Here is a 26,160-nt window from a genome sequence, read left to right on the forward strand (position 1 = left end):
TTGGGAAGCAGGCACAGCAAAGAGGTTTGGGGTTTAATCCCTAGCAAGGACGCCCTTGTGGCGATATGAACGCCCTTGGGGCAAAATGTTGAAAGACTCGGTGAGTGTTGTAAAAGCTTTTAACTACTTTAAAGTCAGGGGATATGAATGATAAAGGCGTTTTGTACATGTTCAGTTTTGCATCTTTTGGCAAATGATAAATAATGAAATTCCACGCAAATTTGTATTGTACGAATGTGTTCATCTCAAAATATCTTTACGCATTGAGTATAGGTACTCATCATTACAGTGTTATTATGAATCGCTCTGTTTGACGTCACATAAAATTGAAATATTGATGATTCATCATTTGCAATTTAATCACATGAAAATTTTCTGAAAATGAATTACGAAATAACCGCATAATTGACGTTGTTAAAATACTTCTTATTGGAATCAACTATTTTATGCCAATTTTAACAAAACCTGCTTGCCCAAGTATCCACATTTGTTAGTAATATAGAGAAGTTAACCACTGACACCAAGTGCACTGATACCATGAGTTAAAAACAAATCAGAACAAAGCGTCATCATTTCATCAAAAATTACACACTATAATAAACCGGTTAAATACTGAACTTTATCAGTATTTTAAAATTGTAAACAAACAAGTACCAATGAAATTTCTAAAGTGACTACCTACCTCACAGCTCGGAGGTGAAGAAGTACTAGCTGAATCTGAAAATGCCTTAATTCTACAATTTAATATAAAGGTATCTAACATACAATTAAGTAAACTACGGGTTAATAAGCGAAGCAAATTATCTGAGTTTATACTCCACAAGTTTAAGTGAAAGGTATTGGACTGGTACCCCTTGCTGGGACCAGTTTCATTCTTGTATAAGTCAGTGGGACTGATGTGATGTTGATAAATTAATATACCTAAAGGAGGTATGGAGAACCTCAGTATTAAATTGAACTTCTTCAGTTTTGTTAATTTTCATGTGACCTCGAAAGGAGAGAGAGAGGATTCTCTTGCTGTTATAACAATATCAAGTTGTTTTCTAAGTTCTTGAGTAGATTTAAACTTACTTAGTTTCACTTCATATATTATATATTCTGGAAACTTTTCTATGAGTATGAACCTCAAGTGATGATGATCAATATTTCCCTAATGACTGTTAAGAATATGAGATGTTATTGGATCTCATTTATGGTCTTGTGACAATCTTCAAACCTTCCACTCTGTATAGAGTGGCATAATGGATATTAACCACTTGCTTGGGTTTTCAGACCTATTTTTGAGTATATCGACAGCAATCTGATAACTAAGGTTATCTATACTTCATCACCTATTAAAATTAAGGCTCTCCTTTTTTAAAGAGGCCTTATGACACCAAAAGTGAAAATATAAAATATCAACTTAAATGGAAAGCTAGAAAATTGTGAAAACAATTATTACAGCCTGCCTGTGTGGTGACGGGTTAAGAATTTCACCACCCCCTTTCTTCCCGTGGGTGTCGTAGAAGGCGACTATGGGATATGGGTTAAATTGTGGCGTAGGCGAGAGGTTGGCAACCTGTCACTGCAATGCCACAGTTTCGTTTTCTTTAAACCCCTTATTGCCAAGAGTGGCCCTGAAGCTTTAGTAGTTTCATGTGCTCTGCCTACCCCTTTATGGGATACAGGCGTGATTGTATGTATGTATGTATTATTACAGCGATTTTGCCTTATCTATGAGGTCATGAAAAACTGTATAAGAAATTAACAAACAGCTGCTATATTTGTGTTAAAGGAAGACATAGAGAAAAGAATATAATCAAAATGTCAAATGCGTTCATTACAATACTACAGGGAAAATTAACAAGGCCTTGTGTCCGAAGCTATGACTTTCAAATAGTAAATAAAACCTGTCAACACCTTACACATACACAGAGAAGGAACCACTGTTTTACAAACAGCTGCATTGTCTGCTATAAAAAGGAATGGAATTGTCAAGAAATAAATGTCACTTATTGAGGGACAGTAGTTCTCAAAGAAGTTATATGACACAAAGAATTGAAAATAAATTATATTTAAGCACAGAACAGAAAATTGGCCTATTTATTTTCATATTTGAAACTGAGAAACAAAAGGAAATTAAAAGTAAACTGATTAGAATTTGCTTGAAAATATAGATATTAAGATTATTGTTTACCAATATGGTACCAGCAATTACACCAAGTGTATCATGTCCCAGAGAAGATCTGCTTACATATGTGAGCAATTACAATAAAAGGATAAATTTAGTAGATGATAACCCTTTGTCAGATCGTATTGACATACTTATAGGAAGAGATTATTATTATTATTTGCATCTCCGTTTAAAATTCTCGGGTCTTTCGAGCCCGCTCATTTATTATTATTATTATTCTTTATGAATACTGAGAAACAGAATTTTCAGAAAATCTATATTAGGCTAGATCTTATCAGGAAAACCTGATCATAAAGACAAAATGACCTGATGGTTTTAACTTACTTTCAGACTCTGTATGAGAATAAATTGACAAAACCTGACCCTACTTTAGATGTAGGAAATGTAAAAGTTGTGTGAGAACTAGAATCCATTATTATCACAGATACTTCTAGCACGGATAGAGACGAAGAAACTATTAATAATTAATAAGACCACTACTATTATTAACAACTGTCATGTAGTTAGCTGGCGGTAGAATGAGTATCCTACGGATCTACCTGCAAGCTTCGAATTGGCCTAAGGTAGCCTAGTCAGTCAAGTGAAAGGGGCTATAGAGAGTCGCACTGATCATTTATGAAAAAATCCCACAAGACCGATTGAATAAAAGGATTAGAGAGTTTGTCCCTAATCACAACCAGGTAAATTTACCATTCGATATATTTTGGCCCATCATGGAATTTCATTGAGGGGAAAGGCCATGAGAACTGTACAACGTTTCAGCAGAGGGTAGAGAAGGTAAAAGCTTGATTGAGTCTATATCATAGCCCTCTGATGCTAAAAGATCTCATCCAACTCGTGGTCAAGTTCAGATGTCATAGAATAACAAATAGCTGATATAGAAAAAGCTTTCTTATAAATCGGACGAAATGAAAAGGATAAGAGATGTGACTAGATTTTATGGCTATAGAACATTAACAAAACGTATTCTATGGATACGAATCCTATGGATCTGGAAAATTCCAGAAATAAACAATAAAGGCACAGTAAAAACCTTAGGTTTGGTTTGTGATATGTGCAAAGATACTTAAATTAAGAACAAATCTAACAAAAATACTTTCACCAAAAGAGAAATACTAAATACCATAGCTTACATCTATGATCCGTGTGGGCTTGCAGCGCCTATCTTTTAACCAGCTAAATTGCTCTTACAATCTTTATGGGTAAATAAAAAATATTAGATGAAACTCTACCTTATTAAAAGAAATTGTAACATACTGGAAAACTATATAACTGTGTAGAGGTAGTAAAAGAAATATGTAGGTATACTTACCTAGAAATATATCCAGGAAGAAACTTGTCAAATATATGGTTTCACAGACGCATTAGTCAATGCATATTCTGCTATAGTGCATAGAGATACTAACTATAATATATACAGCAAAGGTATTAACTGAAATAGACTGACTCTCATAAGAAATCAAGGATGATTTAAAAATGTCCGTTTAGAACTATGAGGCACCTCAATAGAAAATAGATTAATATAATATGGAAAAATATATCTCCCAATAAAAGGTGACTAAGCAAACATTAGAGTGTGACAGTCAGTTTGTTATAGGTGGCAGTCAAACAAGTTACTTGTACTATTTGTAACAAAAGGGATAGAAAAAATGTAAAAGAACAAAAACTTAGATCTACGTTATGTATCCTCCAAATTGAATCCGGCTGATGTAGCAAAAGGACCGTTAAATGACAGAAAATTACATTTTGGCTACTTAAATTGTCCCGAAGTTCTTGTTATATAGCCCGTCTAAATGTCTGAGCAATCAGATGATTGACAACACTTTTTCTGGCGCGGGAGGGTCTCTCGAATTGTGAGAGGTTAAGAATAAACAAGTGAGAGTTCAAGTTAAGGTGGCACCACGTGTTGTGTTGGTGACATAGTATGTACAAATTAAGAAAAAATCAAGAGAACAGAGAGACTCAGAAAGTTGATCGTATATCAAAATTAATTACAGAAATAAATGGGCAATGTAGAGTGGCCAAAGCAAATTAGGTAATACTATATTTATAGGATATATAGCACATTTGTGTCCTTGAGATAGGAGAATCAATGGTGTCTGTGGATCCTGCAAAGGATATATTAAATGATAAACATCCTATGAGGAAGAAGTGATGGATCTTGATATAGAAGTAGATATACCGGTTCAAAGAGAAGATGTGAAACATAATGGAAAATAGATCAAAGGAAGAGATAGTGGATAATAACATACTAAGTACTCAGAGATAAAATAAGGTGGATATAGGCTTAAGTAGAAGGCATCAATGAAACAGAAATCATGTATACCTCTGAAAATATGTCAGAGTGATTTGCACAAGATGGCATAGAGTCAGTGACGCCTAGAGATGAGAGACAAAAGAGAGCAACAGCGGTCCAAGCAATTGGAGAAGATCAAAGAGTGGTCCCGCCACTTGTTGCTTACACTAACTCCTTTTCATTAAACTTTCGTCGTCGGGTGTGTCGCGACGTTTCGCGAGTTACCTGGCAACACTACCAACTGAACGAAACAACCTCCATTCAAACCAGTAAAAACCTGTTTGTCACTTTATGGCGTGTTGAATTTAATTATGTAAATTAATATTCGAATCAGTGCTCATCAAGGGGAGCTGAGTCACCAAAGAAAGCTAAGTGGTGTTTTATATCTCTAGGTTAAAAGAGGAGTGGTTCTCCCAAACTTTCTTGTTCATTTCACTTATAACTTTAACTTCTCATGATGGACGATTATTGCTATACATTATTACAAGCTTTATGATAATGATGATGTTTCCGTTATGGATGATATATTGAAATGAGTGTGGCAGGGAGTTGTTACACGTTTATGCATATAAAGATCATGTAGTTAACATGATTGCATCACAAAATGGCGCATGTTGAATGCGGGAAAGAGCCAACGTGGCTGTAAGTCAGCGCGGCCCCAACGAGTTTGGGACCAGGCATCGGGTAGCCCTGATGCTGGTATGACCGCCACCGGGGGCTGGGGTGCGGTCCAGCCTTAGTAATTGTGCTATCTATTTAATATGAGGAAAGTTATGAGTTTGGCTGGGGTTGGAGTCGCGCCCCAGGCCTTGGTAAACGCCAGTGAGTTTGTGAGACCTGGCCGCTGACACCTGAAGGCCATGGGTTCACGCATCCTCTGGGAGGACCCCCAAGATGGTGATCACTGTAAGGGCCCTCGGGCATGTGTACAGACTAGCGCTACTCTGAGAGGGTTGACGAACCTTCATACACATTTTGGGTCTAATAATGATATTTGTCAGGCGTTGGCCACTAGTGTGGAGCGTTGTGACATACCATGTAAATGTATAGCTTTAAGTTTGTATATTGTGTCTAAGAAAATGTATGATTTGATAAAGATGGATTTGGTAATGTGCCAGATGAAAGAACTACCTGATTTCCCTATGGGTTTTTCATGTGTTGGTTAAATTCATGTTTATGAAAGTAATTACTGATATGATAATGTGGTTTATGAAACACCTATGATTTACCTAAAAGTGGCTTTGATAATGTGGTTACCACAGAGAGGTTCTGTGGCTTATGAAACATCTATGATGTACCTATAAGTGGCTTTGATAATGTGTGTACTACAGAGGTGTTCTGTTGTTTATGAAATATATCTAATAATCTGTAATGTGTTGAGCTATGTGTGGTGTTAATGTACTTGCCATAGTTGTGTTTATGAGTGGTGTTGATACTTGCAATGTTTTTATGATGATATTATACTGATCTGATCTGATGTTGTATATGTGATATACCATCTGCATTTATTCTCTATATTTGAGAAGTGTACTTTGTGAGAGAATGGTTACAAAGCTTTCATATTGAGTTTGACTATTATATATGGAATTTTGTATCCTGAATATGCTGAATTAAGTTGATATATCTCAATACATTAGTTGAGATAATAGCAACTATAATGAAAGACAAATGTTGTTAGAAATTGACTTTGTTTACTGATTTACTGCATTATTTGTGTAGTACTTTGGTATGAATATTGATGCACCATAATGGTGACTGGAAAGTATCTTTGAGATACTTTACATATGTATTTAAGTACTACATTTATGTAGTTCAAAGGGAACTAACATGATGATGGTCATGATAATGATAATGGTCATGATAATGATAATGGTCATGATAATGATAATGGTCATGATAATGATAATGGTCATGATAATGATAATGATGATGATGATGAAATAGTTGGAACTGTGATAACTTTAATAAGCAACTTGGAATTAATGATTTCAGTGAGATTTGAGAACCTATAATGGAAAGAATATAACATGAAATTAACCTTGTAATAATACTTGCATAGAACTAAATGTGTGATATTATATAGAGATAATTTAGTGACTTTGTAAGTCATAGTTACCCCTTTTTAATACAGATCTTGAGATGCCAGTCATGCTGACCAGTGTGGAAGCAACGAGGACAGCGGTTAGAGAAAGGCTCTAACAGTCATTCCATACATGCAGTGTAGCCACTGCTAACCAAAGGTATGAATCATTCCTTTGCTTGACTGACGTTTGTACAGATTGAGTTATAATGATAGCAGTTATAGTGATAAACCTTTGGAGATGAATTCAGGCAATTGTTTTAATTCTTTTTGTTCCAAACTTATTCCCCAGAGTTTGGAACATAAGTAACAAAAGTTCCGATTTTCAAAAATAAATGAGTTGAAAAATAAGGCATGCGAAAGCTAAAGTAGATAGATGACCTTCGTACATTCTTTCTTAATACCAAGTTCTTAAAGTGGTTTCATTAAAGTTTTGGGGGTTTCAAAGCTACATTAAATAACAATGTCTTAGTAGTGATATTTTTTAATAGAAAACGACATACAAATAAGACAAAATTCGTCTAAATTATTAGGCACATTTTATCCACATCGAAAATTGAATAAAATGGCCACGGTCGTGACCTTGAATATTGTGTCTCGGTGATGAAAAATTATCGAGTTATCAGTATAAAGATTATAAACTTTGGTTATTAAATAGTTAACCTAACGATTAAAGTGTTTTTTTTTAGGTTATTAGTACTAGATATATCTAAATAAACGCCCAATTCCTCGAGCCAAACCTATTCATCACTCGATTATTTGAAATAAAATGCCAAATCAATAAGTGAAAACAATCAAATTTTACGGTTAAACTATTGTAAACTGTTCAGTACTTACCCAGGCACATTATATTTAAATCCGTATACAATTTTGTATAGAAATACACACATAAAAACACAATTTGTTTAACATCACATTTTTAGCAAAGGCCCTGTTGCCTGGCGCTTTTAAAATAAGGATTTTCTAATAATATTTATATTACAGGTAATTATTTTTGATGCGACAATTAATTATTGTGTTTTCCGCTATCTATTGTTAAAGTTTTTGTAGCTTAGGTGCGCGCGCAAACGTTTAATTTTCCCGCCAAATACGCAATGACCATTCGGTCGACTCCCGGCGCCATGGCACTTGCGGACATTTCAAATCGGCCGGGAGTCGACCGCTCAGCACTCGGGGACTTTTGAAATCGGCCGGGAGTCGACCGCTCAGCACTCCAGTGTATGGCTCCCCACAGACAGTCTTAAAAATTCATAATCTTAAAAAAAACTTGTATGCAATCTGACAGTTCAAACTGACACTGACAAGACACTGACAGATCTGAACTGTCAGATTGCATACAAGTTATTTTTAAGATTATGAATTTTTAAGACTGTCTGTGGGGAGCCTATATGTCCACGATATATCAATGCCATTGTCATCTCATCATGATTTTAGGGCTACGTTCCAAAACAGCTTATTGTGATTAATATAAATTACTTGGAGTTTACAATGCCATTTTACATAAGACATTGATAGCGATTAAATTATGAGAATTATCCATGTTCTCATTTATTGATTAAATATTAGTAACATTAACAAAAGTTGAATACAACCATAGATGTTATTGCTGTGTAGAGAAATCTGGAATTTTTCGACCGTTGGAAGAAAAATTTGTATTTTTAAAAAGCCAAAGATGTTGTTTATGGTCGATTTCGTGAATTTCGTCGTTCGTTGTCGTTGTCAAACAGAGTAATAATCTTAATCGTGTATTTATTTAAGAAACGAGGAAATAAAGTAATTAAAGCAGCATTCTAATTCATTATTGTATTTGTATAAGGCAGCTCAAATTATCGATTAAGTGGTTAATTAGCGGGACAGTGTGCAACGGCAAATTTCCGATTGTGTATCGTTTCGATCGTGATGGCGGGCGGATTGTAACATTTTGGGATTGAGTGCTGTTTAAATTGGGCGCCGGCATGTGGAACAGCGAGAACGTGTCGCCGCAGCGGTCGCGCACGGCGCTGCGTGAACTACGGAGACTGGCGGCGAGGCCCCCGCCAGGAATCAAGCTGTTATTGCGAGACGATGATCTTTCCGACATCACTGCACTTATTGATGGACCAGGTACCGTATGCTCAATGTATGTAGGTACAAAACATGGTACATAGCTAATGCTACGTGTTAGCTGAGTGCCTTATAATTAACACAAGCTTGCATAATAAGTAGATGCTAATTAGTTCATTACCTGTAACGTCTTAAGCACATTATGAACCTGACAGAGCATTTTGTGTCCTGAACTGATTATATTGCAATAATAGTCAATGTAATTTACAATACAGAAACACGTAAACCTTTCTTAGTTTCGAATTTAGTAATAATAATTCTCCCCCATCAATGTTGCAACAAATAATCAATAATGATTGACACAACAAAAGGTCCCATTATGGTGGCCCGTTTGACTGCTAACCATGATTCTTCATATAAGTTTACGAAGATTAAAATGTCATTAATGTTTAAGCAAAGTGCTTTGTAGCACTAATAATTTGCATACAGATTTAGAGAAGACACTGAGGCCTACTAAATGTTTTTATTTAGTGCCAGCTTCATATTTCTAATTTAATCAGTTATTTTTCTTATACCATGTCGGTGGCAAACAAGCATATGGTCTGCCTAATGGAAAGCGGTCACCGTAGCCTATGGACGCCTGCAAGTCGAAGGGTGTCACATGCGCATTGCCAACCCATTAGAAACTTGTATACTCGCCTTTGCTGTGTTAAGTACACAGCAAAAAAAAGGAGTGTACAAGTTCTAAGGAGGGTTCGGGTTGCCGACGACATCATACATCATATATCAAATATCATTCAAACTTCAAACTTTTTATTTTGCAAGATATACACGTAAATATATAATAGGTCTTAAAACTAGGGAAGTGTCAGTGTATTCGACCAACAGGCATGCAAAAAATACTTAAACAGATTAAAAATTGAAGTTATAAAATGTCAACATGTAACTAACCTACCTTCGGAAATTACAAAACAATCAATTTTGAATCATGTCAAAAAGTAGGGTAGGTTCACATTAAAGGTATTTCATATCATTTGATATGCCCTACCTCCTACCTCGAAAAGCCTCATAGTAGTCATAGTACAAGCTTTGCTTAGTTTGGGGCTAAGTTCATCTCTGTAAGGTGTCCCCAATATTTAGTTATTTATTTATGTCTGACATTAATTTATGTTTACTCCTTCCAGCGGAGACTCCATACTTCGGTGGTGTGTTCCGTGTACAGATAAAGTTGGGCAAGGAATTCCCAGCAGCTCCACCTCGTGCATACTTCCTGACACGCATCTTCCACCCGAATGTGAGCCGAGAGGGAGAGGTCTGCGTTAACACACTCAAGGTAAGAGCTCCAAAATGAATTCCGTTGACTTCAAGAGATGGTTCTTTAGATCAAATACAATTAATTTCTCTAAGAAACTAGCATTTTAACTCTTATGGTTATCGAGTTATTATAAAAATAATTACTGAACACGTGTGACAGCCTTCCCAATGTTATTTGTTTTGACATGTGCCGTCAATCACTTGACACTAACTTGAATATTACACTTTAAGTTCTCGCGCTTTGTACACATATTTAAAGTCACACACAGGTCGAACGCGATTAATTAACACTTACTGCGGAAACGAATCACTGGATTGAGCTACACAAACCCAAAGTTCTTTCCACCGAGCGACACTATTATCCCCGGATTGTGAGGGATTGTGAGGGAGGCGATCGAAATTTAAAAAAATCCTAAAAACTTCAACAGGGAAGACGGGTATAGATTATCGCCAACATGGCGACCAGTGATTCAAATGTTCAAACCAAAAGATCTATCTTCGGACCAGTGCGCGGATGTTGTGAGTGCTGTGTGTCGTGCGGTGGGAAATAAACAATAACTAAAAGCGGGTAGATTATATTTATTTGTCTACCCCGAACATTTATATAAATTAATATCGGGTAGTTTTGTGTTGTTTACATCTCCGTGACACTTTGCTCGGACGTCAGGCTCGTTTCTTTGTTAGAATTTTGTAGGCATTTAAAAAGGCGGCATTTCGGGAACATCAAAGCAGTGGGCCTTCTGTACTTGTTCTATTATATATTCTGTGGTGCGACTTTCGATCCGGAGGTCGCGGGTTCGAACCCTGGCTCGTATCAATGAGTTTTTCGGAACTTATGTGCGAAATGTCATTTGATATTTGCCAGTCGCTTTTCGGTGAAGGAAAAACATCGTGTGGAAACCGGACTAATTCCAATAGCCTAGTTACCCTTCGGGTTGGAAGGTCAGATGGCAGTCGCTTTGGTAAAAGTGCCTGCGCCAAATCTTGGAATTAGTTGTCAGAGCGGACCCCAGGCTCCCATGAGCCATGGCAAATGCCGGGATAACGCAAGGAGGATGATGCAATAATTCCTGTTTCAGCGTGACTGGCGCCCGGAGCTAGGCCTTGAACACGCGCTCCTAGCGCTCCGCTGCCTCATGATAGCTCCCAATGCAGATTCAGCGCTCAATGCGGACGCAGCAGAACTTCTGCGGGGACGCTATGAAGAATACTTCGCTCGTGCGAAGCTGCTTACTGAAATACACGCTAAACCTGCCAAAGGACATGAAACACAGGTAACAATACATTTATTACGGATGCATTTATTATTATTATTATTTGCAAAGCAGGCAGGCAGTTGTAGTAACTGATAAAACCTGTATCCAGTTGTCGGCAGAGGTTTCAGGTGTTATGTGGAATTAGCACTGCTTGTCTAACTTATTCTTGAATTCGTTTACACTTTGGGCCGATATTACATCCTCCGGGAGCTGATTCCAAGCTTTTACCACTCTATTACTAAAGAAATGTCTATGAGGATTGTTGTATTACTTGCGAGAGACCAGTTTATACTGATGACCTCTCAGACGGGTGTTGTTATTATGTTCTAGTGTTTTCCCAGCCTAGGTGACTCTGGGTCCGCTTTTTGACACACTTTTGCATCCTAATCTGTGAGAATAGTTCACAAAATAACATTATACATTACAGAATGAAAACACAAATCTCATCGGCGGCCTAGACGAGCCCACTCCAGCTAGCAGTGGCGAAACAGAAGCCGAGCCGAGCGCCGCAGAGGCCGCCACAGAAGGCCCCAAGGCCAAGCGCGAGCGGCGGCCGCGAGACAAGCCGGCGCCCGCGCGCGACAAGCGCAAAGTGCTCAAGCGGTTATGAACTCCCCGGGAGACTGACTTACCAAATATTATGACATTGGATTCACATATTTAATAAAGTAAATTGCGATTATTATATTGGAGTTTTTCTTGCGATATCATAAACTAAAAACACTTACGGCCCAGCCACGACATTAGTCTAAGCGCGAAAGCGGTGAGCGGCAGCCATACGTGCGAATGAAAAGTCCCATCGCTGTGTCTCGCTCCAATGTATGGCCGCCGCTCACCGCTGTCGCGCTTAGACCAATGTCGTTGCTGTAGGCCTAGCACGTGATGGCCGCGAGATAGATCACGCGTCTTCTTCTGACTGTATTAAAGACATAAGGATGGGTAGTCTATCTCGCGGCGACATACTCTCGAGGCAATCATGTGCTAACCCTGCTGAGCCGTAATCCTTCTAGACTAGCGGTGTAAATTCGATACTAGTGCGATCTAGTGTCAAGTAGCAGTACTGGTAATTCCGCTACTCGACGCAAGATGGCGAGTTACTTCTATGAACTCCCCGGGAGGCTGACTTACCAAATATTATGACATTGGATAATTAATGTTTTACAATTATTACAGAAAATAGGTAGGTACAAATAGAAATAGCCTAAAAATAAAACTTAATTAAATCTAAAACCTAAATACATAACCCTAAAACTAAAAATGGTAGAATAAATTATATTTAACAAACACATTTAACCGCATCATCAGTCAAACAACCCACCACGAGTCATTCCAGGTGCAAAGGTTCCCAAGACGCTAGCTGCATTTCCGCGCTGGACCGCGATCGATAACCTCTGCACCAGGAATGACCCGGAGCGGGGATCGAGCCCCCTCTCCCTCAGCCGACTCCCAAGCTCCAAAAAGAAGGCCCGAGCCTCCGAGCACCAACACCCAGTGGTCTCCACCGCGAGTGGAACAAACAAGTAACCCCCCAAGCACGAATATTTATCGCGTTTTTTAATAGCAGCCGTCTCAGCAGCTGCCCCCGCTAAATTCACCGTGCGAGTGACATGGGAAGCAGCAAAAGTGCTGACGCATGTGGCGTCCCATCGCAGGCACTTTCCTTTCTCCCACGGCACTAAAGTCAATCCATCCGGCCTCTTGCCATCCGACCGACTAAGCCCCGGAGGCTCGAGCACACAAGGCACATTTGCAGAGACGAGCGCCCTTCGAATTATGTCGTTCAGGGCATGATGGCGAGGAAACCTACCAGCACATCGACAACAACTCAAAGCGTGGTGACCATTGCTCTCCACCATGGTGCCGCAAATGCATAAATGGGGCACACAAACATCGCAGCCCAAGCGAAGAGCAACAGCCACCCGCAACGAATCATTGTCGAGAAGCGTGCCAAAATGAGGGGAAGGAAGCGCCTGCAACCACGCCCCAGACTCCGGTCTCGACCCCGCAAGAAGCCTTGCCCTATCCACACCCACAGACCGACCCAACAGGCCCTCAAAAATCCGCTTCACCCCAACATCGTCCCATAATCGTTGGGATTCCGGCCTTTCAGGCACCGGCATACCCGGATTAAGAGTGGTCCAAGCCTCCAAAGCAACGGCAGAGTACGGTATGGTTACGCTGCTAATATCCTTTCCCAAAATTTGGGAAACCAGACCTCCGACCGCACCCGCCGATGCCAAGAACGCCGGAAGACACACGTCCCGCGCGCGCCGGATACCCAGCCCACCACTCCGGATTGGCAAGGACGCCAAGACGCCGGACTGACATTGGATTCGCATATTTAATAAAGCAAATTGCGATTATTATATGACAGTTTTTCTTGCGATATCATAAACTAAAAACACATCCTTTTAGACTAGCGGTATAAATTCGATACTAGTGCGATCTAGTATCAAGTAGCAGTACTGGTAATTCCGCTACTCGACGCAAGATGGCGAGTTACGTCTATGAACTCCCCGGGAGACTGACTTACCAAATATTATGACATTGGATTCACATATAGTATAGTAAAGTAAATTGTGATTATTATATTGTTGGGCATATTTCTGACGCGATACTAGTGCCATCTAGTGTCAAGTAGCAGTATTCCGCTACTCGACGCAAGATGGCGAGTTGCGTCTATGAACTCCCCGGGAGACTGGTTTACCAAATATTGTGACATTGGATTCACATATTTAATAAAGTTCATAGGCTAGACAGCCAATACCTTTGCCAACCGTAAATTCTCAAGGAATCAGAATTTTTAGTTTGACTGCAGCGATACTAGTGACATCTAGTGCAAAGGAGCAGTACTGATGATTCCATTAATCTACGCAAAATGGCGAGTTGCCACTAATTGGTAGTCTATGGCGATATCGTCTAGGTTTGTAGTTCTTTGTATTGGGATACCTTCAGAAGGCACCATGGCCAAGCGTGAGTGGATGTTATTCTGACATCATCTTACGTTCGAACTGGGGGGATTTTTAGTGTACGTTTTTAGTTGTATTGTTTCTACTCGGCGATAGATGTCGCTAACAAACTCTTGTAGACCTGGGGACCGATTTTTGAATCTCGAACTCATGAATTCGCCGTTTTCGGAAGTCTGTGGAAAACGACGTAAAGCCGTAGCTTTACGTCGTTTTCCACAGACTTCCGAAAGTCGTTCGAAAGTCGTAACTTTCGAACGGTGAATTCATGCGTTCGAGATTCAAAAATTGGTCCTCTGGTTTCTATTCGACACTAGATGTCGCTACGGTTAACACAGCAACATACTTTCACATCGAAAAAATCCTCACTGTGATGCTGTTTTAAATAAAATCATCGATTTTCAACAGTATTTTATTGTCAAAACAAATCTTATAAAAATATAAATCACAACAGTATTTACAGCATTTTGAGACGGTATCGTAAAAATTCGATTATAATAATTAATCATTCACGATGGGTGAATTCCAGAGACTTAAAAATATATGAAGTTGATGAGAAAGTGAGCTTTTATTTTTGAGTTTCTTTGTTTTAAAAATCACCCGAACGTAAATATCGTTGGTATACTTAAAAATAATATTAAAAATAACACATTTTTGCTTTTGCAATTCAATCATGAACATATCGGTTCATACCTAGGTTATACATTGAGATTGTTTAATATTGTAACAGGTGTAGGTTTGTTTGATTTGAGTCAAAGGATTCAATATAAAGCCTGGGGACCGATTTTTGAGTCTCACGCGTTCGAATTCAGAAAATTGTCACTGAAATTAATAGGCAATTCACCGTTTTCAACCGGTATTTTAGTGACAGTGAGACTCAAAAATCGGCCCCCTGATCAGAATATATGACTATTGTCAAGAGGGCGCTGTTGTTCTGATGTATGGGGTGACAGTTCAGTATAGTATGAAGAAAATTGTTCCAATGAAATTCCGCAATATGGCGCGTACGCAAACATTTCTAGGCAAGCTTTATGTAGTAGGTAAATGCCGAAAAATTTCGCCGCTATTATTCTTTAGTGTGAATAAATTAAGTTTGTACTTTTGAACCTTAGTCAATTTATTATTTATGTACTAGCGTGTTAACATTTGTAATATAAGAATGTTAAAGAGTCACTCCATATTACATACATACGATTTTCAGTATAGTGAGCTGCTAAATTGCATGGAGAATTAGGGCCCATTTAGACGGTACGAGAACTTGCATACGAGTTTTATTACATTGCAGTTTGCAGTATTACATGGCTGTACAAAATTGTATGTAACCTCAACAGCCTGCAAAGTAACTAAAATCGCATGCGAGTTCGCACGCCGTCTAAATCAGGCCTTAATAAATTCTTTGACATTCGCCATGCACTCTGACAGCTTACGGTATTTGATGGGTGAGTTGAAAGTAGGTATCTACCCTCAACAGTCCGCGATTTACGCAAGTACGCGCGGTTTACATAAGTCCAAGGGACGAAACGGGACGAGTTCTCTCATGTGACTTTCATTACAATAGGTAGTATTAGGTACAGTCAACCAATTTGAATCCTAGGCCACTGTAGAACCTTTGCACAGTAAACGTCAATGTGACTTCTTATGGCAAATAGAACATGGTTTAAATAAGACAGGGTTCTAGAGTGGCCTAGGGTTCAGATTGGTTGACCGTACGGCACATCAGTATAATGAGGCACAGTTTCTGAGTTCTGGGGGCCGATTTTTGAATCTCACGGCGTTCGAATTCAGAAAATTGTCACTGAAAATAGTAGGCAATTTCGGTGACAATTTTCTGAATTCGAACGCCGTGAGACTCAAAAATCGGCCCGCTGTTTTTAAACAGCGTTATTAGCAATTATTCTTGTCGTTCAGTGGTAGTTCTTCGCGCGTGGGTGGCGGTGGTTTGTGCGCTTGCGGGACGAGCACGTATTTGTGGAGGAGCGCGAACAGCACAGCGCCGCCTAGCGGGCCTACCCAGTATACCTGAAAACATGAAATATTAATTAAACTTGGTTTTGGAATTGACAAAGTTCGTGACAGAGTGACGCTGATTATGACAAATAAGACGTCATCTTATAAGCATGTCCAATGTTAATGCTAGCGGCGGCCGTTGGAACTAATTTGACAAGATACAATTTGATATAGAAAATCCAACAAAACGAGGAGGGCAGGGAAAATCGTGCACTTAGCGAATAGTAGACAGTTTAAGAACTTTTTCCCACTAACGTAAAATTTTTGAAGGTAGTTTTCTGTGGGATATGGTTTTAATCGTAGGTCGTAGGTATTGGGCGGGGTAGGTGGGCCATTTTTTTTCAAAGTTGTCCACCCCACTTTTTTTGTAACATGGGTATTTTTTACGCGATTAATAATCAGAATCGCGAGGTCTTTCGATACTGATAGGAGAAAAGGAATGTCCCAAGATTTCCATACATTTATTCGAACCTTTCCATTCCGTTACCGCCATACAACATGCATGAAAAAATGGTAACGGAATGGGAAAAAAACCTTGGGACACTATTTTTCTCCTATGGAAACCACATAAAAATTTCCAAATCCAAAAAAAAAGTGGGGTGGACAACTTTGAATAAAAAAATGGCCCAGGTACACGATGCAGCGCCATCTAGTGTTCGCAACGCACTATAACGGCACTGTTATACTAGGGGCCTGTGAGAGTCATGTTTCTCAAGTCACAGTGAACTAGCAATAATAGTCTTGCGCCAGTTGCGGCACACCAGGCAGGCAATTATGGTCGCGCGTATAAATGATAAAACATCTGGCCGTCCCTATCGCACTTACTAATAGTGCGATAGGGACGGCCTGATATTTTATCGTCTATCGCGCGACCTTGCTACCCGTGCAGGTTGTATGGCGATATCCAATATTATATTACAAAGGTGCAAGGCGGATTAAAAAGTTCCTTAAAGGGGTGATGTTCTTTTTTTTAGGAATGTGACAGAATAAATAATTACCCATTGATATTCCCAGTGACCAGTGACCAGCGCAGGTCCGAAGCTACGCGCTGGGTTGAGACTGGCTCCGGTCATTTCACCCTGAAAGAGTAAGTGTTAAATTATTAATTACTTATCAGTCAATTGGCGAAACATGTTTTAAGCTTCATTTCCTTCAACCTATCTCGGATACGGATGAATTTGGTATCAAATATCAATTAGGCCTGTTGATAAGACCAAAATCAGGCTTGTCTGTCCTCAATTGCATGTTTGACGAGTCAGTAAACCAATTATCACACAAAAGAGTAAGGAGACCAGTGAGCGTAGCCGAATGAACAAACGCTCACGATAATATCTCTTTCGTAGCTATCTATCTCTATCGCTCTTGCTTATTGGCGCGACAGAGCCAGACTACATTTCTTCGGCATTCCGGTGGCGTTTCGCGTCGCAAAAATGCCATTCAGCTACGAGACCGGTGCTCAAAGCCATGTTAAAATAGGTGCTGCTATGAACTGAACAGATTATGACCTGAAGAAACTCGATTACTCACTCCAGCATAAACAAGTCCAGCAACAACAAGTCCAAACTTGATCGGCCCGGCTGGATCTGGCTTGCCTGTCCACAACGCGCAAGCCAGAAGAGTCAGGAGACCGGTGATCACAGCCTCAACTACCGCCGCGGCTGCTGGGTCGAATCCATTCGCTGGCATCGTCACGCCTAGCGCTGGTAATTCTGCAACAAGGGGGAGACAGTGAAGCAACGGTTGTGGACGGCACTCGACATACATTGTAGAAATAAATGCATGTAAGCTCGGGGCATGCGTTCTGTGGGCCTTGGATAAGCGTTGCAGCAGTGGGTCGTTGGCGATGTCAATGTAAATTTTCTTGAAGAGGTGCCTTCGTTAACATGGCCACGGCAACACGAGGAGGCGGAATTGGCCGAATTGCTTATGCCCCCGCGCGCGGTTACAAACTTTACATAACGTAATGTTCAACGTAAGTTCAGTAGCTCCATCGACGATGGGAGCACACATCGGCAAACCGATACTTGTGGGTCTACTGTAATAGTTATTTGTTATACAAGGGGGCAAAGTTGTATTCTAACGCCGAGTGTGGAATTGAAAAATGAGCAAGTGAAAGGATTCTATAGTTGAACCACGAGCGAATCGAGTGGTTCGAGAATAGAATCCTGAACTTGCGAGTTTTTTAACACACGAGAAGTAAAATACATTTGCACCCGAGTGTAACACAAAACTTTTCCCCTCACTATAGCGAGGAAACTACAAAAAATGCGTTTATCACTGCTTCCAGTAGTTCCACAGGTGGTAAATCATCTTTATTACTATAGATTCACCTACTTTTGTCAATTTTAAAGCAGTTAATTTGACTTTATTCAAGGTCAAATTACTTTAACCACTAGTGGATAAAATGCGTTTTTACCCGCTGGTATTAAAGGACAAAACACATGTTTCCGAGCTAGTGAGGGGAAAAAAATATTGACCTCTACCGTTTTTGCTTTTAGAGCCATAGGGGGGCAATAATAAGTAATTTCTGTTTTCACGGTAAGACTTTATGCGTCGGTCTTCCACTACATGCTTTGGTTGAAGCTTATTATTTAGAAGCGAAACAAAGCTCCTTAAAATCAAGAGTGAACCGTTTATAAATTATAATACTGCATATTTCATACGAACCATTATATTTATATCCTTTTAGGCGTTATACTTAATAGCATACAGCGCGGCTAACCATGTGTGGCGCTGGCGCCTAATATCAGATCTGTGCGATGAAATACGCCACGGCTAGCACGATTGGCGTACCTAACATTATGTTCTCGTAGAAGCTAAGGAGCGAAGCATGTGAAATCTTAAAATAAAGAGTGACTACGAACGTACGAACCATTGTATATCCTTTTTGGCGTTATAGCGAACAGCGCAGCGTAACCAAGCGTGGCGCCTAGCATCTGTGCGATGGAATACGCCAGGGCTAGCACGATCGGCGTGCGACCGAGCAGCGTCGACGCCACGGTGATGGCCGGATTCATGTGCGCGCCGGATACTTCGCCGAATGCCTGGAATTACAAGTTATTATGTATAATTCAACAAAAAGACGACCGGTCTGGCTCAGTCGGTAGTGACCCTGCCTGCTAAGCCGCGGTCCCGGGTTCGAATTGATATGGGCGGCATATATTAGTGTGATGAACACAGCTATTTATTCCTGAGTCATGGATGTTTTCTATGTTTATAAGTATGTATTTATCTATATAAGTAAGTATATCGTCGCATAACACCTATAGTACAAGCTTTGCTTAGTTTAGGGCAAGGTTGATCTATCTAAGGTGTCCCCCAATATTTATTTATTTTCATTTTACCATTTATTACACATATCTTTTCTAGGTATCACATGAACAAAGACTACTAAGACTAATATAGAAAACATCCAAGACAGGAGCAAATATTTGAACTAAAACTGGTTGCACTTAGCCCTGTCTAGATAAACTAAGCGCGGTCTCCCATTCGGTAGATAAGGTAACAGATAATATTTGTTTTGTTCTATAAACATGAATAATTATTTCACAAGTCTTGGATGCGTTGCCTTTTGTTTTGTATGTAGCTTGTTATAAACACATTAATAATTAAGGATAGTGCTACATATCAGTTTTCTTATCGAAACGCGACTTTCTAAAGACCTTTGTTCAAGCAGTGTTTATCAGTTCCGCTACTTGACACTAGATGTCAGTAAGTGCTGTGACTTGTTAGAATTTACGCAAATAGGTACGAGTACAGTGAGCTGCGAAATTGCATGGAGACATTATGAAAGAATTCATTGATAAATTCGCCATGCACTTTTGCAACTCAGTTGTACGTTGACACTAGCATAAAGTCCGTATTGTACTCTCACCAGTATAAAGACGTATATAACTCCGTATATTAGACAGATAAAGTCTAAGAAAAAAACGTACCTCAGTACCATACAGAAAAAGGTACGGTGGCCTAGATGGCATTACACCGTTGGGGTACGCTCAGCTAGATGGCGCTATTATTAATATTTGACATTTTAAAACATACCAAGCTAAGAATATGGGCCAAATTGTCAAAACTGTGATTAGGTACACATTTTACTTCGACAGTAACTCTCTATAATACTCGATCCTCTTTGCCAGTATGAACTCTGTTTGAATAAAGTTTCTAGGCACATAGGCAAACATAGGTATGTATGTAAGTTTTAGGTTCTTTTCGTTAACCCTGCCTGCTAAGCCGCGGTCCTGGGTTCGAATCCCGGTAAGGGCATTTATTTGTGTGATGAGCACAGATATTTGTTCCTGAGTCATGGATGTTTTCTATGTATACGTATGTATTTATCTATTTAAGTATGTATATCGTCGCTTAGCACCCATAGTACAAGCGTTGCTTAGTTTGGAGCTAAGTTGATCTGTGTAAGGTGTCCCCAATTTATTTATCTGTGCGGTCGGCCGGCCCAAGGCCCAATATATTTTGAAAACTTATTACAACAGTCTATTTACTCGTCCACGGATATCGCCAATATGGTAGCACAGGTACGAAAAGTGTGGAGTTGGTCGATTGGGTGGATGAAATGAAATTTGGAAGATCACGGGGACCTATTTTTGGGATGAGTTGGTTATTAGCTGTGGCTACATTTTGAGAGCCTAAAAAGGTACGTTTTCTCTTGTGTTGCCGAACTGGTTTAAATGGCATAAATTACCTGTGCCAAACATAGTACTACGAAGCCAAAAGCCAGTGCCGGGTGCGCCAGGGGCGGAGGTATGAGCGTGTCGGCTGCTGAGATCTTCGGGACTAATGACGCGATGCCGAGAAGCACCAACAGGGCTGTAGCTACCAGCTCGGTCAGCACCGCGCGCCAGTATACGCGTATGGCTCCGCTCACGCCTTTTACTTCGTCTGAAATGAATAAATAAAACATTAATTTTTGATCCCTGACCTGTGTGGTGACGGGTTAAGAATTTCATCACCCCCTTTCTTCCCGTGGGTGTCGTAGAAGGCGACTATGGGATATGGGTTAAATTGTGGCGTAGGCGAGAGGCTGGCAACCTGTCACTGCAATGTCACAGTTTCGTTTTCTTTCAACCCCTTATTTGCCAAGAGTGGCACTGAAGCTTTAGTAGTTTCATGTGTTCTGCCTACCCCTTTATGTGATGCAGGCGTGATTGTATGTATGTATGTAATTTTTGATCCCTGATTATTATAGATGAGTCTATGAAAAAATAAATGTTGTAGAATGTACTATCTACTATCCCATAGATTCTCTTGATCCTCCTCCTCCTCATTGTCTCTTGGCCGTTTGATTTTTTTTTTTTACGTTTTTATCAATTTTTGGTTTGCCTCTGGTCCTCGATCATTGTGAGTCAATTTCGAAAGAAGGTAGTCAGTTTTATTTTATTTTTTAATTAACACTTAATAAAGTAAATTCCATGATATCTAAAAAATGCCATTCAGTTATCGTATTCTAATTTCTTTGTACAGTGGGTTGCGAAATTGCATGGAGAAATGATAAATGAATTTGCAGCTACATTCTAATAGGACTAGACGCATCTCATGCCAATGACTTTAAATTCGTAGATGGCGCAAATATGAAGTTAAAATTACGACAACTAACACTAACTAACACTGGTTTATAAAGATAGAACTTACTAGACATAATATACTCTTGATAAGACACATTTATGTTTCATGTCAGTCATTTTGAACGATACCAGACTAAAGCAAATTAATCCATTATAATTGATGAAAATTGGAGACCTGCCCATTGCCTATCGGTCATAGCGGTCAGACAAAACAATAGTGCATCTGGGATGTACAGTGAGCTGCAAAAGTGCTTGGCGAAAATATCAATTCATTCATAATTTATCTATTCAATCACTTGACACTAACTTGAATGTTATTCTTAAGGGTCTCTCACACTAATAAATTCATTTATTATGTATGAAAATGATGAAAAATTTTTTGTTGCGAATTTAACTAAAAGTCACCGTAAAGATATCGTGAGGACTGGAGAAAGGAAGGGGAGGCCTTTGCCCAGCAGTGGGACACCATATAGGCTATAAAAAAAAAGTGATATACAGAATGGTTCCTTATAATGAACCTAGCTACGTGTCGAATTTAACGGAAAACAAAAACAACACGGTGTATATTTTTGCAATTTCTCAAATAATTCTACCTATATTCTACAGCGGCTAGCGGCCTGTATTCCAGAAAAATGTCGATTAGTATTGTAAAACTTGAGTCGAGCGATGAAAAATAGCGAATTCATATTATCTAGATTAATTTTAGCGAATGTCAAGGTCGATTAATGTTTCCAAAACTACATAAAACGTAATAATAACTTTGTAAACCTAAAGAACATGTCTTAAATGACGCCAATTTTAACGTCTGTATGTTTATTTATTTCGTAAGTAGATAAATAAACCATATCGCGTGGGTCGGTCATTCGCCTAATGACATGTTATGTAGTTATTTTAAGGTTCCAACATATATATTACATGTTAACACCTACGCAGTACATAGGAAATACACTCCATTGTGTTGTTTACACCGCCATATGTAAATAAGTAATAAAACATAAAATATTCATTTAACATTACACAAGAATTGCCATAACAGTTAAAGGCATGCATAATAAGTAAATACAATATTTAATACATAATCAAACATGGGCTACATGGCGTTAGTACGAGCAGATAAATAAACTTTTCATTGTATGCAAAATATAGTAAAATAATTGTATACAGTTCATGCCCTCAAAACATAATATTTTAACGAGGAAAATTATTTAAAAATGAAAGAAATTGGTACTTAACCTTCCCCAAAATATTAGTCCATATCTCGAGATAGAAGATACACAGCCGTAATTAAAAAAGTTAAAGCTATAGCTAAACAAATGACTATCAAAACTATATCATTTGATCTTTTTTAACATATTTAACTGCAATAATCGATGGAATCAGGTCAATCAGGAGTTACTTTGCGAATGATAATCAAAATCGAACGTTTTAAAAGTGAAGTGATAGTCAATCACTGCTTGATATTACCTCTTACCTGAATTAAGATTGAGACTATGTTTGTACCTGCATATTGTAGAAAAGTTATCTATGCATGCATTTGTACTCGCCTTTCGGCACGTTTCATAAAACCCTCCTATTTTAATGCCCCTCATTATGCACCAGTCACATTATCCTCTAGCGGCCCACCACACAAAAAATTTGAATCAATGGACTAGAAAACAGGGCTGAATTTCTTTTTTTTCGAAAATCGAACGAATCAAAACAAAAGCAACTCAATTCCATTTAACGTAGATTCAAATTTCATCGTAGGTATTTTGTCCTAGTATTAGGACATTGAACCCCGAGAGGGTAAAAATAACTATTATTGAAAATTAAAAATTAAAATCAAATTGAAATAAGATGAAGAAGTATTATTGCATTAGAAGCATAAGGAACCTTTTCTTTGGACATGCACATTTTGTGAATACAAAAGTTATCACTTTGGTCGCATGTTTGCCCGTTTAGTATGCAAATATTTAAGCAATAATTTTATATTTACATCTAATAAATGCGTACAATGTGTTTTATTTGAATGTCTACGTCTGTTGAAGGTTATGGCGCTACCGGTTTGTCATATTTACCATCCATACTTAATAATATTATTAAATGGGAAAGTTTATTTCTGTTTGCTTGTCCGTCTTTCACTTCAAAACGGAGCGACGAATTGATATGATTTTTTAAATTTGTTTTTTATCATGCAGAAACGTCTGCGAGCGATATTACATATTCCTACATTATGTCCTGCCGGAGGTGTGAATTTTTCCATTTTTCCTTTAATTTAAAAATATGATTTTTTAAGTTGAGATTAGTTGAATTTATGGAGAGTGACATAGGCTACTTTTTGTATCTTTCTAACTAGCAATGCACGGTCGAGAAGTTTCCAAAGTTGCAGAACATTCCTCATGAGAATTTTCGGCAACTTCTGAGAATGTTCTCGAGAACGAGAATTTATCAGAATACTTAGTAACTTTGTAGTTTATACCATAATTTCGTCGAACTCAGCAAGTCAATACGTAGTCCCGTGGTAGTGCGCTGGCTTCGTGTGCCGATGTTCTCAGGTTCGATACTGACAGCGATCTTTTTGTTTTTATTTTGTTTGTTTTTTTTTTGTATATACATATATTGGCATGACCAAAAACAGGCATCAAGAAATAATAGTTCGGTACCTAATTTAAAAAAGTACTAAAACTGTGAAGTCTGAAAGTCGAAATGTTTCCTGAAGTATAGTGAGAATTTAAGCAACTTATAGTGAGAATTTAAGTAACTTATCACTTGTCAAAAAAATAGCTAACTGTAATAGACAATATTATACATATAATAACATATAGTTCTATATTATGCCCATTTAAACATTATTTCAAGTATATTTTCTTGTTTAAATAATAAATTGCATGTTGCGGGAATGTTCTGCGAACATTCTCAAGAATGTTTCCGCTTTTTGGGAATGTTCTGCAATTTCTACATTACTATTTCTAACCCACCATTTCCCTAAAATGGGGGGTGGTATTTTGTATGGAATCCGCAATTTTGGAATTTAAGGCGAGCGAAGCCGCGGTCAAAAGCTGGTTCGTAAAAGATAGGGTAACCCATTAAAGCTTCATAATCTTGATATCCTGACGGTAATTTTGTGATAGGGGACTCCCGCCATTTTGGGAGAGTACCTATAATTGTCTATGGGATGCTTTTTAATTTTGTTCATATTCTGATTTTGGTAAAGAGGCGAGGTATTTAGAGGAGCCTCTAAAAATTAGTAATGGTTAATTTCGGTGACATTGGTAAAATACTGTAGGGCAGTTTCGCGAGAATAATCATCAAAAAATTATTTTCTAAGGTAGGTAAATTTTATGTTTTTCCTACTCCAGTCCTTGTGGCCGCTGCGCCTCGAGGCCCTCTGGCACAGACATTAGCTGAGCCACTTACCTTTTCAATTAGATTGTAAGCATGCCTGTGTACTTTTATAATGTACCTGTGTTCAAACTTTTGAATAAACGTCTTTATTATTGTTATTATTACCAGAATCCCGAACCCTTTCGATCTAGAACAAAAAACATGAGACAAAAAAATGGTCCCAAAATCTTATTATTTTGCATACCTACTTTCCACTTTATAACCGCTGTACAAATTGTTAGAAAAATGGTAACGAAGTGGAAAAAAAATTTGGGACGCTTTTTTCCGCCTAGTAGGACGAAAAGGTTTTGTAATTCCGAGTAGGAAAAACATTAAATTTACCTATTTTAGAAAAAAAATGTTCTTGAATCTTTTTTTGCGAAAATGCCCTGTAAAGATGTCAAATGAAATAGCGCATACAGTACTATTTTTGGATTTTAACACATTTTAAATTGTATTCAACACTATCAACTTAGCTTCAAAACAAATAAATTATAAAAATACAGAACCGCCCAACAACTGCGTTGTTTACAGCCGTAGTTATTTTTAAACCAGATTCAGAAATTGGTTTACAAAAATAAATAATTGTGACGCGGTCACAAACACGTGTCTTTTACACCTTATTACTATGAAATAAGCTTGAATATGCTTATAAAAACGCGCCGGTAGCAGCGCCCTATAGGATTGGATTATTTTAATTTGGAATCATTCCAAAAATGTGTGATTATGCGGGTCGACACTCGCCACACCCCCGTTCTTATCACGAAATGAAATGAAATGATCTAATTTCTCATTTTTCTCCATCCCTTCAACTACCTCCACCTAAAAAATCACGTCAATTCGTCGCTCCGTTTTGCCGTGAAAGACGGACAAACAAACAGACACACACACTTTCCCATTTATAATATTAAGTATGGATGTATAAAATAGTACATTACGAAGTGTGGAAAAGTGTGATAAAAAAAATTCGAAACGAGTGGTGAGAAATTAAAACACGATTGAAAGAAGTCAAATCACGCATGTAGCTGACTTAGCCTAGTGTGGGGGTCGTCGATTAATTGCATACTGTATTTTAAACAAATTCTC

The 26,160-nt window shown here is 38.5% G+C and overlaps 2 protein-coding genes across 4 annotated transcripts in view; one reads left to right on the forward strand and one right to left on the reverse strand.

The window, feature by feature from the left end:
- The first annotated feature begins 8,253 nt into the window (after nt 1–8,253).
- On the forward strand, nt 8,254–11,847 carry LOC125227737 (ubiquitin-conjugating enzyme E2 S). The gene is made up of 4 exons (XM_048132044.1): nt 8,254–8,652; nt 9,777–9,925; nt 10,986–11,180; nt 11,590–11,847. The coding sequence occupies exons 1-4, from the start codon at nt 8,505–8,507 to the stop codon at nt 11,770–11,772; spliced, it is 675 nt and encodes a 224-aa protein (XP_047988001.1). The 5' UTR covers nt 8,254–8,504; the 3' UTR covers nt 11,773–11,847.
- A 3,987-nt stretch (nt 11,848–15,834) lies between these two features.
- Nucleotides 15,835–26,160, reverse strand: part of LOC125228271 (aquaporin-8-like) — a 29,307-nt gene continuing 18,981 nt past the window's right edge. Inside the window, exons 2-7 of one of the 3 annotated variants that reach the window (XM_048132769.1) lie at nt 20,832–21,028; nt 19,008–19,179; nt 17,663–17,844; nt 17,134–17,214; nt 15,997–16,147; nt 15,835–15,876 (exon numbers count right to left, since the gene is read on the reverse strand). In XM_048132769.1, the coding sequence (XP_047988726.1) occupies nt 16,013–16,147; nt 17,134–17,214; nt 17,663–17,844; nt 19,008–19,179; nt 20,832–21,028 (767 nt within the window). In that variant the 3' untranslated portion in view covers nt 15,835–15,876; nt 15,997–16,012. Of the gene's footprint in view, nt 15,877–15,913; nt 16,148–17,133; nt 17,215–17,662; nt 17,845–19,007; nt 19,180–20,831; nt 21,029–26,160 lie in introns of those variants that run through there. The other 2 variants (XM_048132768.1, XM_048132767.1) reach the window with 2 other exon arrangements.

This window comes from Leguminivora glycinivorella, chromosome 7 (assembly GCF_023078275.1).
Source record: "Leguminivora glycinivorella isolate SPB_JAAS2020 chromosome 7, LegGlyc_1.1, whole genome shotgun sequence".
In the NCBI taxonomy this organism is placed as follows: domain Eukaryota; kingdom Metazoa; phylum Arthropoda; class Insecta; order Lepidoptera; family Tortricidae; genus Leguminivora; species Leguminivora glycinivorella.

Excerpts from the sequence above, each read along its gene's own strand:
- LOC125227737 (XM_048132044.1), top strand. The coding sequence starts at position 8,505 with ATGTGGAACAGCGAGAACGTGTCGCCGCAGCGGTCGCGCACGGCGCTG. Across the intron at positions 8,653-9,776 it reads TGCACTTATTGATGGACCAG|CGGAGACTCCATACTTCGGT; the intron begins GTACCGTATGCT and ends TACTCCTTCCAG. Across the intron at positions 9,926-10,985 it reads TCTGCGTTAACACACTCAAG|CGTGACTGGCGCCCGGAGCT; the intron begins GTAAGAGCTCCA and ends TTCCTGTTTCAG.